Source organism: Tachypleus tridentatus, chromosome 10, assembly GCF_004210375.1.
Source record: "Tachypleus tridentatus isolate NWPU-2018 chromosome 10, ASM421037v1, whole genome shotgun sequence".
Lineage (NCBI taxonomy): Eukaryota > Metazoa > Arthropoda > Merostomata > Xiphosura > Limulidae > Tachypleus > Tachypleus tridentatus.
In genome coordinates, this window is record NC_134834.1 from 112,170,965 (window position 1) to 112,185,656 (window position 14,692).

The following is a 14,692-nucleotide window of genomic DNA, read 5'->3' on the forward strand; positions in this document are numbered from 1 at the left end:
GTACGGCTTGACCCAAAAGTCGCGTGATTCGTGACTTTTTTTTTTTTTTTACACATAACTATGCAAATTTAAAGTGAAAGCATAACATTATGTTATGCATGTAGCATTGAAATGTGTCAAACAGTAATAAAATTCAATACAGTAACAGAAACATGGACTTCTTAATTAGTCACGTGACTGTGATATGCATACTTGAGAGTTTTGTCTGTGTTAAAGACACGTTACTGCCTGAACGACATACGGGTACAATGTATTTAATTAATCGAAGGATACTGGTATTTTTCACTACGCTTTCCTTAGAATGTTTTATTTCTGTTATCCGTTCCAAAAAGAAAATGCAACTTAATATAAACCAATAACAAGAAATGATACATTTTCAGGATACAAGTTCCTTACAAAAATATACGAATAAACCACACAATTTCAGAGTGCATTATTATATTTATTGTTCAACGCATGCGTAAAAAAGTTCAGAACATGGTGATTATAACAATTAAATATTCTAAGTATTCTGCATAAATCAATGATTATGAACATATTAGATCTCTGTTATGATAACGAATAAATATAATCTACTATTACAAGACACAACAACAGACCGACTCCAGTGAACCACATACTGTCTCTGACAAGGTACAACAACAGACCGACTCCAGTGAACCACATACTGTCTCTGACAAGGTACAACAACAGACCGACTCCAGTGAACCACATACTGTCTCTGACAAGGTACAACAACAGACCGACTCCAGTGAACCACATACTGTCTCTGACAAGGTACAACAACAGACCGACTCCAGTGAACCACATACTGTCTCTGACAAGGTACAACAACAGACCGACTCCAGTGAACCACATACTGTCTCTGACAAGGTACAACAACAGACCGACTCCAGTGAACCACATACTGTCTCTAACAAGGTACAACAACAGACCGACTCCAGTGAACCCCGTCTTTATAGAAAATTATCTCCTAATTACATGAGGTTTCGAATCAAATACAAATTACTTAAGAAATGACAGAAAAGTTTATGCGAATCTTGCATAACCTAGCTACGAGACCAGTGATTTAACCCTAATACAACAGCAGACCGACTCCAGTGAACGACATACTGTCTCTAACAAGGTACAACAGCAGACCGACTCCAGTGAACCACACCCCGTCTTTATAGAGAATTATCTCCTAATTACATGAGGTTTCGAATCAAATACAAATTACTTAAGAAATGACAGAAAAGCTTATGCGAATCTTGCATAACCTAGCTACGAGACCAGTGATTTAACCCTAATACCGTTCATTAACCACCTTATTTTATTAAACACATTCCTCCAGAACAGTGGTTCCCAATCCGAGATACACGTATGCTTGGGGGGTAAACAAGGACATTTAAAAAGAAAATAAACCCATAACTCCAACCTGTAAAGCTGTCTTGGCGAGGAGCCTGTATATTCCACTAGTCAACATTAAACACTGTCGACTCGCCTCTTTGGATTTGTCATTTTATCAGTTTAAACGAGAAACTAGGTTTTTTGTTTTTTTAACGAATTATATTTTCATGAGAAAATTGGGACCGCAACTTTAGAAAGTGTAATTAACGCATAATGTTTCATCTACTATCAAATTATATTCAAAATCGGTTATTAAATGCATAACTTAATGCTACTCAACTAATACACGTTTAATAACATACAAATGCAAAGAAAAACAATTTATAGAACAAAAATATAAAACATGTATTTGCAAATAAACTTACTTGAAAAACATTCCAAAAACTTCTGTAAAAAAAACGATAACACTTCGAGAATCAAACTAGTACAAAAACAAAGCTAGCGTTTTTTGTTTTCTTTCAAAAGATAAAGTTTCCTAAGCCTAAAAACCGTCTGTTTAACTGCCCTTATCCGGAGATTAGAAAAAATAATTTAAAAAAAAATCGGTAGCTTGCATTCAACCTCAATACTGACAGTATTGACAAATATATAAATATCTGGTATAAAGTTAATAATGGTACGTATTTACAAAACAGAAACAAACAAAAACACATTATTAAATATTAATATAGAAAGTCTAGCTAGGCTTTCACGGCCAGTTAAAACAGCCATAAGGAGTTTTATATTCTTGTAGAGGTTATTAAACACAAGATAAAACACCACGAAAATAAAACTATCAAAATACATTCGATACAGTACAGTTCCAACCCCAGTTCGATCAGAAAGTAAATACAGATATGATACATCTACAAGCAGTGTTTATGTTATGTGAACTGAAAAACTTTCATAGTAGTATTTCCACACAAAAAATTCCTATAACCTTGGAGTACAAACACACATAAAAAAGAACATTGCAGATAATCTCCCGAGAGGTCGCCACTGTGCTACTAAGTGGCTTTTTCAAACAGTTCCTTACGTCTGTAGTTATTAAAAGTTCTTATCACAATACTTGTATCAAATAGGATTATGTTATTGAAAATACACAATCGGAGCTAACGTAATTGTGTGTTATAGTAATACACTCTCAGACTAGTGAACCGTCAGCGGGTACCACCACTGGAATCTTATAACAAAAAACACGCTTTAATCGAATATGTTAAACAATATTTAATATTACACCTTAAGATCTTCAAGGCACAAATAACATCTATCGGGAAAAAAAGTATTATACACAAAATTAATTTTGTATTCTGATACACATCGATGCCGGAACATTTTTAGTAATGAAAGTGACAGAAAACACCTCCCCCTACATCAAGCCTGGGGGAGATACTGCACACCTATTTTCCTCTTACCTGCTGATATATGAAAACTAACAGATAAAATAATAGCCTACACATGTAAATACAACACAGGCATTAATGTAAGGCCTTACATGACGATGAAGCTTCCAGAAACATTATTTTGTAAAAGGTCACAAGTTTACCTAGGTTATGATACAGTGTAAGTGATCAAAAATATATTTATTTTAGTTATTGGACACTTGGTAAGGAGCTACTAAAACGACACCTTGTTTTGAAAAGCTTGAACCAATGTTTGTAAACTGGATGGATGTCCCTCACAGCGATAAATTTAAGTTTTGGAAATATCAGTGCAGACGTCTACGTTTCAATAAATAGGTCTTGAAATACTAAATACTGTGAATGTTAAATACACAGAAGGACGTGGAAAATGGTTCATTTTGGTAAGTCAGATGGTATGCTGACATCTTTCCAATTCTTTATGGTAATTATGGTAACAAATTGTCCGAAAATAAAAAAAAAACAAAAACTGATGTTAGTACAATAATATTAAAGTATTTTATGTAAAATTTCCTGCTGTTTTTATATCTTATTTCACAAACAACCTAACGTAATGTATGATTCCATTACTCACACGTAATATCGCTTGGTAACTAACTGTAAAATGCTTTGTTGGATTTCAATGTTTCTACCCCAGGCCTCGACAAATTAATAATTACTCGTGATCTTTCAAAATCGTAACACTGAATAAAAAAAAATCAATTCAAAATATTTTAAAAAAGCAAATTATAAGCGATATTGAAACTAAAAAAAACTACCTAGTTTTATTTATTATTTCTTTATACAAAAATTAACACTACACTATTCAGATTAGGTCCAAACATAATATATATGTTTATACATACTTCTAGTAAAGTCAGGCACACATATGGTCAACTATTACTACTTAGTTATTTGTTCTAACACTTCTAACAAAACAAGCCTTTTGTAACCGGTGAAGCCTCTTTTGTAGTTCGCTTCTTCTCTGAATATGAGCTTGGAGTGTTCTCTGTAAGCGTTGCTCATTGCTACTAAGTTGGTTTGCGAACACAGCAGCTCTCTTTAAAATAGCTACCTTTGGAGCTTTAGGGTTATCGCTGAGGTCTGGCACTTGTTCGCGAAGGGTTTGAAACGCTAGCCGCAAATCGTCTCTGCGCTTCCTCTCCATGCTATTGTGTTCCTTACGCCTAACTGGATCTTCTGAATCCGAAGATGACCGGCTCTGGGGAACCGGTGCGGTCGATCGGACTACACTACCACTCACCCGGAACTTTTTCTTGGAGTTCGTGGGGGCCACTGAACTACAGGAAAATCCCGAGTCGCTACTCGCAGAATCGGGGGATGTTGGACGTTTTGTGGGTTGGGCTGCCAAACCTAATCGCCCCTTCCTGACAGAACAGGCTAGGTTCCGTGGTCGTCTGATATGTCTAGTCAAATGTGAAGCTCCGTCTACCGACACTACGTCAATTTCTTCGTCTGAAACAAATTAACAACTTGAGTTTTTTTATGATCTTTTTCTTTTTTGTTTTGCAAATGGAAGAGTTAAAATAAAAACAAAGTTTAGGCATCGTATTGTTCCAGTAATTCTCAATGGGCTTTCAAAAACAACACTTACTTAAATTTATTATATCAACCATTATCACGATACTGCACATTTCTCTAAAGCCCAGGATCGTATTCGAAGTTCTTATAATGCTAAATTTAAAATCGTTAGGTCTATAAATATATCTTAAAATACGTTGTGTTAGCCTAACGCGAGACATTATGACACCTTCTGATCATTAATATAATATATACACGTGTGTGATAAGTAACAAGTTTAATTAGAGCCTGATTTTGAACTGACTTCTTAAACTTTACTAGAATCAAAACGACCCAGATCACGGTTAAGATATAGTGCTGTTTATTTGAAGGTCATAACCTACGTCTCAGGCTATACTGTAGATAAAAAGCTGTTCATATGAATGAAATGAGTTACAGAAAACTGTCAATCAGTTGCTCTAACAATAGCATCACCGGCCTACTAGAACATTCACCAACAAACGATTATTTTTATCACCAGATCTCTCGACTCCTGTCGGAAGCATCCTCACACTAAAAGTCTTGAACAATCACACGGATTTCTTACTCGTCTGGCACTTTTAAGGGGCAGAAACTCTTTAGACTTTATGACACACATTTTTGCTTCTGTTGATTACGAGCTACCATTTAGGAACAAAAGAAAAAAAACAAACTATTCTTTCTAAAATGGCGTGTAGCCCAATGTTACAGTAATTTATTCAGTATTAATTAATAGGCCTACCTACGGTTGACGTTTTGGTAGATTGTACAATTATATTAGTTGTATTGTAAAGCAATTCTACCGAGTATGTATGGAATTTATTAAAACTAAGAAAGAAGACCAACTAAAATAAACTGGATTATCGGTGTATTATCTTTGTTCTTCTCTTCTAAATGAACTTTGACGTTAATTCGATATTTTTGTTTCATTTGTCAGTTAACATTTAACAGTTCAACACTCAACTGCTTCCCAAAATTCTTTCCAAGTAAAGAATCTTACATAAAAATTAAATGCATAACCCAGTAAGTCAAGTTATTAATGTAATATTTAATTTTTTCATAATAGATTTGATGTTATCTCAAAGAAGTTTAATCGCAATAAAAATTTGAACTTCAATCCTGTTTCGTGTTAATAATATGATGCTTTCGTATACGCGTGTGTGCGCGCGTGGGGGGGGGTATCAGTACCTTATTCCAAATAACCCAAGAAATTCAAATCTTTCTCTAATAAAATTTGTTTTTATTAAATATACATGAATGTTTTTTAAGGCTTGCTCTATAATCAAGACCAAAAAAAATTTATACAGTTTAGGTTGTCAATGTCTCATTTTTAAGGGATTATCGAGCACCTTTTAATATAAAGAGCCTAACATGGAAAACATTTTAACTATTCAACTTTATGTTATCAGAATTATGGGGTTTTCTAATAACCATAATATAACTAAACATCTTATAGATTTTTAACTTTGCCATAACTCTCTGTGATCAACCAAGGTGAAGTTGTGAATGAAAATATAGTTCGTGACTTCATCTGCAATCATGGACCTCACTAATTACAAGGGAATGGTAATATACAGTATAGTTTATTAATATTTAACTTCTGAAGATATTTTTATTGTAATAAAAAAGACAGTTTGACTTTATTCCACAATTCATCATTTCATATGCTACACTATTAATGTACCTCTCACAAACTCTACATTTTAATCAGTTAGGCAGTCTAATCAAACACCGAACTAATAATACACTTCACAATAACCAACAACCTAACATACTACAAGCTGGGAATAAAGATGGAACTTGGAAGTGTTGCGACGCCAGAGACTAACCTAACCACTGCACGTTCTCCGATTTTATAGCATTGTCTTAAAAGAGTCGGATAAGTTGAATTATTATAACTTATATAATAGAACCAGTTTCTTTATTATCGTTATAAACCTTCAACATCGTTATGAGCTTAATTCGTTTTCACTTCCCATTCATTAGCAAATATATTTCTATTTATAAAAAATAAATAAATTCAGCTAAAACCAACGCATATGACTGATATTACCATAGCAACCCACCACACAGTTAGTGTCATAGAAGGTCAATAGGTGGTGCAACAAGTCTTGACACGTAACGTGGGTGATTCATGGAATGGCTAAGACGCTAACTCATTTTTAGAATGAATCGAACTTTAGCTGACTCATGTTTGAATTAAAATTTACAAGTTTCATAAATACTAACTAGAGTATAAATATGTAGGTGCCTAACTAACTAAATAATAAATAATATACCCTATACATATTTATTTAGTTTACGTTAAGTATATAAAATAAAATCTAACAAGTAGCACAGGCATATCGAACGTTGTTTTTGTTCTTTCTGTGAAATTAATGTTCTAGATTTATTGTTTTATCAACTTTTCTACAAATTGCTTTGGCTTAAGTATTTAAAACTTAAATGTTTGTAACAAAAATGGCTGAAATACTAATTATTTTACTTACAATAATATTATTTCACCCTGGATAATCTTGTCATATTTAATTACAACGCAGCACAAGATGTTTATATTTTCTCATCATAATATGCAATCGTCTCGTAACGGAGAGTTTACTGACTCATGACGCAATAATGTAGCGGATAAAAACTTCGTCATCAAGGCGTGCAAAGCCGACAGTGTCAGCAATTGCCGCCAAGAAATTTCGCGCCAGAATTGATACCGGTGCCTTACGGCTTGTAATTGTTATTTCGAATAAACACATATATTGTGGAAAAAACAACAACAAATATACTACTTTAAACAATCTAAACACACTTAACTAACCAACAACAATTTACTATTCTGACTGCTATACAATTACCAACCAATATTAACACGCAGTTACAAGCGTAACAGTAACGGAACTTCCAGTTTTCCAACAGTGTCCATCTTACAATTTTAGTTATATATTTGTAATTATTCATATACTCTAAGTATACATACATATGTATTATAAAAGATTACACAAATTAAAAATATTAATATTAAAATAACGTTACTATTACCGAATACAACAAATAAGTAAATCTAAAACTTATAATTTGAATCATTACCTGAATCGGATTGGACATCTGAATTTTGCTTGGAAGAAGGTGGCGTATCCTTTTTTGTAGCTTGAAAATAACTGTGATCACTCAAAAAAAAACCTACACTGCATGATAAAACAGAGGAAGGGTCAACACAATGACTGGACACTTCTTCTAAAGGAGTCGAAGGTCGGTTTCCGCGATCAAGTGTTGTTTCTCTAGTTCTTGCAAGTTCTGCTTCACTTGCATTAGATTTTGTTAATATATTACCGAGGTCTGCGTTGTCACTTTTGTAAACGCAGCTACCAGAACACTGACCAGACCACATGCAATCATGACGAACTTCGGCCTTTAAACCTTTTTTCTGTTTGATCTGAGCAAAATCACTGTGTAGGTCTAGCCATGTACAGTTACTGTGTAGCCCTAAATTTAAATAGCTAGGCTTACTCTCGAATTCTTCTTCAAAACTCAGCGACTGGTCATATCTAATGGGAAGGCGATAGTCATGGGCTATTTTTCTGTCTGGAGACAAGGGTGGAGTGATAAGATCAAACTTTTTCCATATGTCCTCGCTTGGCGTGGAAGTGTTGTGAAATTCTTCTATTTCTGCAAAGCTACAAGGAAAATCATCTTCACCAAGAGCTGCAATATCCTTGTTAATATAAAAGTCGGTGTCCACTAGAGACGGCATTCTGTTTCAGCTTAAATCTTTTGAACCATATCTTATTAAAAGAAACAACAAATAAGAACACGTTAAAATCAACCCAAGATAAAATATCAAGTATAACACTCAATAATACGCTCGTGTTTGTTGCTTTAATAATAGTAATACCACTAAAACTAGTATTAGTAGTAGTAATGTTATTTTATTGTTAATAATAAGAAATTACACGCACTACGAGTTGATTTGTCCAAATTAAGGAGCATATTGATACGGTAACTTATTATTTTACTGCTTTATAATAACGTTAGTTAAATTATCAGAAAATATACGACATTCAAACAAGTTAAAGAAATTTGATGCATGCCAGAGTTTAACACAAATAATTAACTAATTTCTTTCCATGTATTGCAATATAAATAATATATTTATTTCAAGGATTTTGGAATAGTTTGCACTGCTAGTTAACAGAGATAACATTGACATTAACAAGTATTGGATCACTTTTAGTCTAATTTTTGATTAATCGAGACCCGACGCAAAATTTCACATTGCATTAACAAGTTGCTGGCTGTATAGATTTTAAAAAAATCCAACTCAGAGACTCATTTCCAGTTCTAACTTTTGAGAAACAAATGTACTAATAATGCATAAAGCAACATACCAAACCGAGGCTTAATGGGGGATTTAAAACGTGCTTAGCATACAAAGTTACGAGGCCGGCAATACTATCATCAGATAGTCTTACTAAATTCGTATCTAAATGTTTACGTGTAGTACCTTAACTTTGTTCTTTACCTTAACAGCTGGATCTAAGCTATATTTAATATTAAATCACATTCATTTTAGAAAACTGGATGTTTTAAAAGCTGAAGAATGTGTAACAAAGTAACACGCATGCATACCATATCAGTACATTAATTCGTCTTGGATACACCCATAACCTGTGCACCGGCCGGCTAATTCATATCACGTGCTGTTCGTTCAGTTGACAGTGATTTAAATCCAAACTTAAACAAGAACACACAGATATCGATAATAAAACCTACCTTTTACTTTTGCAGTCTAATGAGGTAAACTTTACGGAGGAACACAAAGAAATACGGAATAGGCGCGAGCGTTTACATTAACAAAGCACAAACAACGAACACTTCTATATCAATTGCTCCAACTGCATTGCTTACTCAAGTTGCAACGTAGTAAAGTATTTTTCTGCAGAAAGACGTATCACTTCGCGCACGTTTAACGCCCAATCAAGAAATAAAAGTGTTATGCAATGAAAGTTAAAATGGATTTATAATATGTAGCACACTGACATTTTACAATGTTTTATGACTAATACATTACATTTTTCTGAAGATATGGAGGCGTATTAAGTTAATAGGAAATGAGAAGTAGTTAGCTTAGCGGAGTAATACTAAACTGCAGTGGATATTTGCGGTCATACACGGCGGGAAAGCAAGTACGTGGAACTTGATGAAGGCCCATCGTATCAACTCATCTACCACGTGTTCTTGCTGAAAAAGTGTGAGTAACATTGAATAGTGAGTATTTAAATAACTGTATTGGGAAGAACGGGTTTTCTTGGTTCATAATGAGTTTGTATTTCGTGCGTTGATGGAATACAAAATTAAACCTTATGAGTAATTAGATTTCGACAAAGCGCCAGATATAAATTATAACATATAAAATTAGTAATTATTCTAAATATATGAATTTATTGATTAATAAATCAACACAAGAAATTATCATTTGTGAAATGTATTCCTACAACAGTTTATGTGTTAAGTTCCACAAAACTTATTTATTACCAAACGAGTTTATGGGCTTGCCAGCGCTTGGACACCGCAGATAGTCAAGTGTGGTTTTGCATGTTTGAATACATACAAAGTTTTGACCACTAGAGTATTATGTTCCAAATAGTTCACATAACAATGAAATTGCAATATTATTATGAAAACTAATAGTGTGATAGATAAGGCACTTGTAAGCGTATGTAACATTGAAGAAGAAAACGTTTTATTTTAAAAAATCATAAATGCCATCTATGATATATAATAATAGTACCTAATAAAAGGCCCCCTTCGCTAGTACAGCAGTAAGTTTACGGATTTAGAACGCCACAATCAGGGGTTCGATTCCCCTCTGTGGGCACAGCAGATATCCCGATGTGGCTTTGCTATAAGAAAAACACACACACGTAATAAAAATAATTTAGTTATAACGTTTTGGGACAACATGGGACCTGTTGTTCCATCTTCTGAATCAACTTAATAATAAAATAACCCTTGAATCCAGCCCTTATAATTCATATACTTATCAAGGTTTTTCTTAAATTCATTTAAATGTACTTCCTCTACAATATCTGAAGGCAACTCATTCCAAAGACCAACCACCCCGTTAGAAAAATGAAACTGTCTTAGAAAAAGATGGCTCCTTCCCTGCCAAAATTTATATTTGTGTCTCATAGTCTTACTATTTTTACTTTTAAATATGAAAAAACAGATTTCTTAAGACTGTTAGTTCTTTCTGCAATCTTAAACATTTCAATCAGATCCCCCAACTTTTATTGTTTCACGAGAAAGGAGTTCGAAAGAGTATTTTTGTGTGTGTTTTCCTTATAGCAAAGCCACATTGGGCTATCTGTTGAGCCTACCGAGGGGAATCGAACCCTTGAATTTAGCGTTGCAAATCCGTTGACATACCGCTGTACTAGCGGTAGGCAAGTTCGAAAGATTTCAGCCTCTCTTCATATGACAACCCCTTCATTCTAGGCGCAGTTCTAGTATCCCTTCTATGATGAATCATTTCCAACAATTCAATGTCTTTCTTAAGGTAAGGTGCCCAAGACTGAATTTAATATGCCGTCTGTGACCTAACCAGTGACCAGTACAATGAAATCATAACCTTTCAAAACTTATATTCAATATTTCTGTGGATAATGAATGAAATCCTATTTGTCTTACCACTATCAACATCACACTGCTTGGATGGCTTTAAACACTCATCATCCATTATTGTAAAATTCTTTCATTTTCATAACAATGTTGAAATTGTTCCCATCCAAGTTATATTTAAAATTCAAATTATGATAACTCACACGCATTATCTTCAATATATCGTGACTAAAATTCATCAATCACTTATTTCTCTAATTCACTAAATCAGCAGCATCCTCTTCATAGTTAGTAACAATTAAAATTTAAATAACATTTTGACCATTCTTCCATCTATGTCATTGATGTCAATCAAAAAGTGCAAAGGTCTTCTGTTTGACTTCTGAGGTAGATAACTTATGACATTAATCCAGTTTGTTTGTAACAACCCTCTGCTTTCTTTCATCAATCCACTCTTCTATCCAATTTGCTAATTTATCCCCTACACCTATTGAGATAATATTTTATAAGCTTTCATATTCCATCTTGTCAGACACTTTCTGAAAATCCAGATACATCAGATCTACAACTTTACCCGTATTTAAATAACCTGTAACATTTTCAAAGAATGCAAAAGATTCGTAAGGCAATATTTTCCATTAGTGAAATCATGTTTACTATCCAATAAATCTATACATTTTGTTAAATGACTTTACAGAGCATCTTTTATGAAACTTTCCAAAACTTATCCTCACACTAATGTAAGACTAATAGGCCTATAATTACTGGGATATTTTTTATTACTTCTCTTTAAAATAGAGGTTACATTAACTTCCAATCTGCTGGTACCTGCCAACTCTTCAAAGGACTGATGAAAATACTAGAAAGGGGCTCACACACCCAGTCTTTACTCTCATTTAAAATCCTTGTTGAAATATTAACTGGTTGAAGAACCTTTTATAAACTTTCCAATGTTCTCTTAACCAGCTCAGAATGAATATTCTCATATTGGTTAAACTTGTTTCCTTCTATCAACTGTTCAAGTTGTAGAGTAATGCTTACATACTTTTTAGTAAAAACCTGGAAGAAATAAAGCAATATATCTCACAATTATCAGCTACTAGTCTTAAGTTAGATGGTATTAACACTGCTATTATAAATATGCCCCCGCGCTTAGAGGTAAACTGGTAAACTTATGAATTTAAAATCCATGGTGTCAGAATATATAGCCCATTGTGCAGTTCTTCACTTGAGAACAAAGCGAATAATCTTATTAATGAATGGTTATTTATCAATGGAGAACAATACGTCCACCGAAAATTTGATACTCATATTAGCCCTTGTTATGATCAAATTATTTATATAAACAATAAATGTACGATTTTGTTTGTTTTGGAATTTCGCACAAAGTTACTCGAGGGCTATATGTGCTAGCCGTCCCTAATTTAGCAGTGTAAGACTAGAGGGAAGGCAGCTAGTCATCACCACCCACCGCCAACTCTTGGGCTACTCTTTTACCAACGAAAAGTGGGATTGACCGTACCATTATAACGTCCCCACGGCTGGGAGGGCGAGCATGTTTGGCGCGATTCGGGCGCGAACCCGCGACCCTCAGATTATGAAGCGCACGCCTTAACGCGCTAGGCCATGCCGGGCCCAACTGTACGACTATTAGAACTGTAGAAATATTAATTACCAACACATGCGTATTAACGTTATGAATATGATAACAAATATTAATTACCAATATACACATATGAACGGCATGATTATGAGAAAAACTACGAACTACCAACACATTCATATAAACTGTATGATACAGTATTACTTACAAGATAGCCTTCCTGCTGGTTTGTGCGGTATGATACAGTATTAATTACAAGATAGCCTTCCTGCTGGTTTGTGCGGTATGATACAGTATTAATTACAAGATAGCCTTTCTGCTGGTTTGTGCAAAATTGAAAAGAAACCAACACATGTATATCAACGTTATAAATATGACAGTAAATATTATTTACCAACACATGTATCAACGTTATAAATATGACAGTAAATATTATTTACCAACACATGTATCAACGTTATAAATATGACAGTAAATATTATTTACCAACACATACAAATCGATGGTTCCTTTACGATAAGAAATATTAATTTCCAACACATATATTAACGGTATGAATACGATAAGAAGTGTTAATTACAAACACGAACGTATCAACGGTATGGACATGACGACAAATATGAATTACCAACATGCACGTGCTAACTGTATGAATATGATACGAATTACAACTTTCCAACATATACATATCAACTGTTTGAATATGACAAGATATATTAATTGCCTAACATGTATATCAACGTTATAAGTATGACAATAGACAATAAATCTTAGCCCCCCAGTGGCTCAGCAGTATGTGTGCGGACTTACAACGCTAAAAACCGGGTTTCGATACCCGTTGTGGGCGGAGCACGGATAGCGCATTGTGTAGCTTTGTACTTAATTCAAAACAACAACAATAAATATTAATTATGAACATCAACAATACAGATATGACAATAAACATTATTTACCAACACGTACACATCAATGGTTTCATTACAACAACAGGCCTGGCCTGGCAGGGCCAGCGCGTAAGGCACGCGACTCGTAATTTGCGGGTTCGCGCCCGCGTCGCGCTAAACATGCTCGCCCTCCCAGCCGTAGGGGCGTTATAATGTGACGGTCAATCCCACTTTTCGTTGGTAAAAGAGTAGCCCAAGAGTTGGCAGTGGGTGGTGATGACTAGCTGCCTACCCTCTAGTCTTACACTGCTAAATTAGGGACGGCAAGCACAGATAGCCCTCGAGTAGCTTTGTGCGAAATTCTAAAAAACAAAACAAACAAACAAACATTACGACAATAAATATTAATTTCCAACACATATATCGACGCTATAAATGTGATAACAAGTGTTAATTACAAATACAACCGTACAATTACGACAAGAACTACGAACACATACATATGAATATGATAAGAACTACAAACTACCAACATATACACAACAATGGTATGAATTTGAAGAAAAAATATTAATTACCAGATAGCCTTCGTGTGTGTTTACACGAAATTCAACAGAAACCAAACCACCACATGTATATTAAACTTATGAATATCACTATAAATATTATTTAACACAACATGTATATTAAACTTATGGATATCACTATAAATATTATTTAGCAACACATGTATATTAAGCTTATGAATATCACTATAAATATTAATTAACAACACACGTATATTAAACTTATGAATATCACTATGAATATTAATTAAGAACACATGTATATTAAGCTTGTGAATATCACTATAAATATTAATTAACAACACATGTATATTAAGCTTATGGATATCACTATAAATATTAATTAACAACACATGTATATTAAGCGAATTAATCTATTTTTGGGATATATGACGAAATTTTGAGGAATATTACGTCATTCGAATTTGTGTTAGAAGGGCAAGGAGACCAGTCAAAAAACAACTTCTTACCAACTCAATGAAGAAATAACGGTATCAATGGGGTCTGAAATACAAGAACTGGACGCAAGAACAATGGAGAAAGGTGTTATTCAGTGACGAGACTCATTTCTTCGTACAGGGTCAAAGAAGTCTGCATCTTCGCAGATCTCCAGGTGAGAATTTTCGCATTCTCAGAAATAAAACGCAAAAAATTGAAAAAATCGTAATTTTCCGTCTTGTTTCAATTAATTTACACAAGGGT

At 33.9% G+C, this 14,692-nt stretch overlaps 1 protein-coding gene across 3 annotated transcripts; it reads right to left on the bottom strand.

Moving 5' to 3' along the window:
- Nucleotides 1–421: 421 nt before the first annotated feature.
- LOC143230103 (transcriptional regulator Myc-1-like) lies at nucleotides 422–9,536 on the bottom strand. Of its 3 annotated transcripts, XR_013016238.1 has the most exons (4): nucleotides 9,090–9,536; nucleotides 7,407–8,101; nucleotides 2,769–4,244; nucleotides 422–2,731 (listed from the first exon to the last, which is right to left on the bottom strand). XR_013016238.1 is itself a non-coding variant. In XM_076463151.1 (3 exons), the coding sequence occupies exons 2-3, from the start codon at nucleotides 8,068–8,070 to the stop codon at nucleotides 3,676–3,678; spliced, it is 1,233 nt and encodes a 410-aa protein (XP_076319266.1). In that variant the 5' UTR covers nucleotides 8,071–8,101; nucleotides 9,090–9,536; the 3' UTR covers nucleotides 422–3,675. The 3 variants fall into 3 exon arrangements, 2 of the variants coding, with proteins under 2 accessions (XP_076319266.1, XP_076319267.1); XM_076463151.1 differs by having other exon boundaries at nucleotides 422–4,244; XM_076463152.1 differs by lacking the exon at nucleotides 9,090–9,536 and adding an exon at nucleotides 8,946–9,086 and having other exon boundaries at nucleotides 422–4,244.
- Nucleotides 9,537–14,692: the final 5,156 nt, after the last annotated feature.

What these genes read in the sequence shown, in the direction of transcription:
- LOC143230103 (XM_076463151.1), bottom strand. Translation starts at nt 8,070, where the DNA reads ATGCCGTCTCTAGTGGACACCGACTTTTATATTAACAAGGATATTGCA. An exon ending in AGATGTCCAATCCGATTCAG is followed by an intron (nt 4,245 to 7,406) that starts GTAATGATTCAA and finishes AATTTGTTTCAG; the next exon opens with ACGAAGAAATTGACGTAGTG.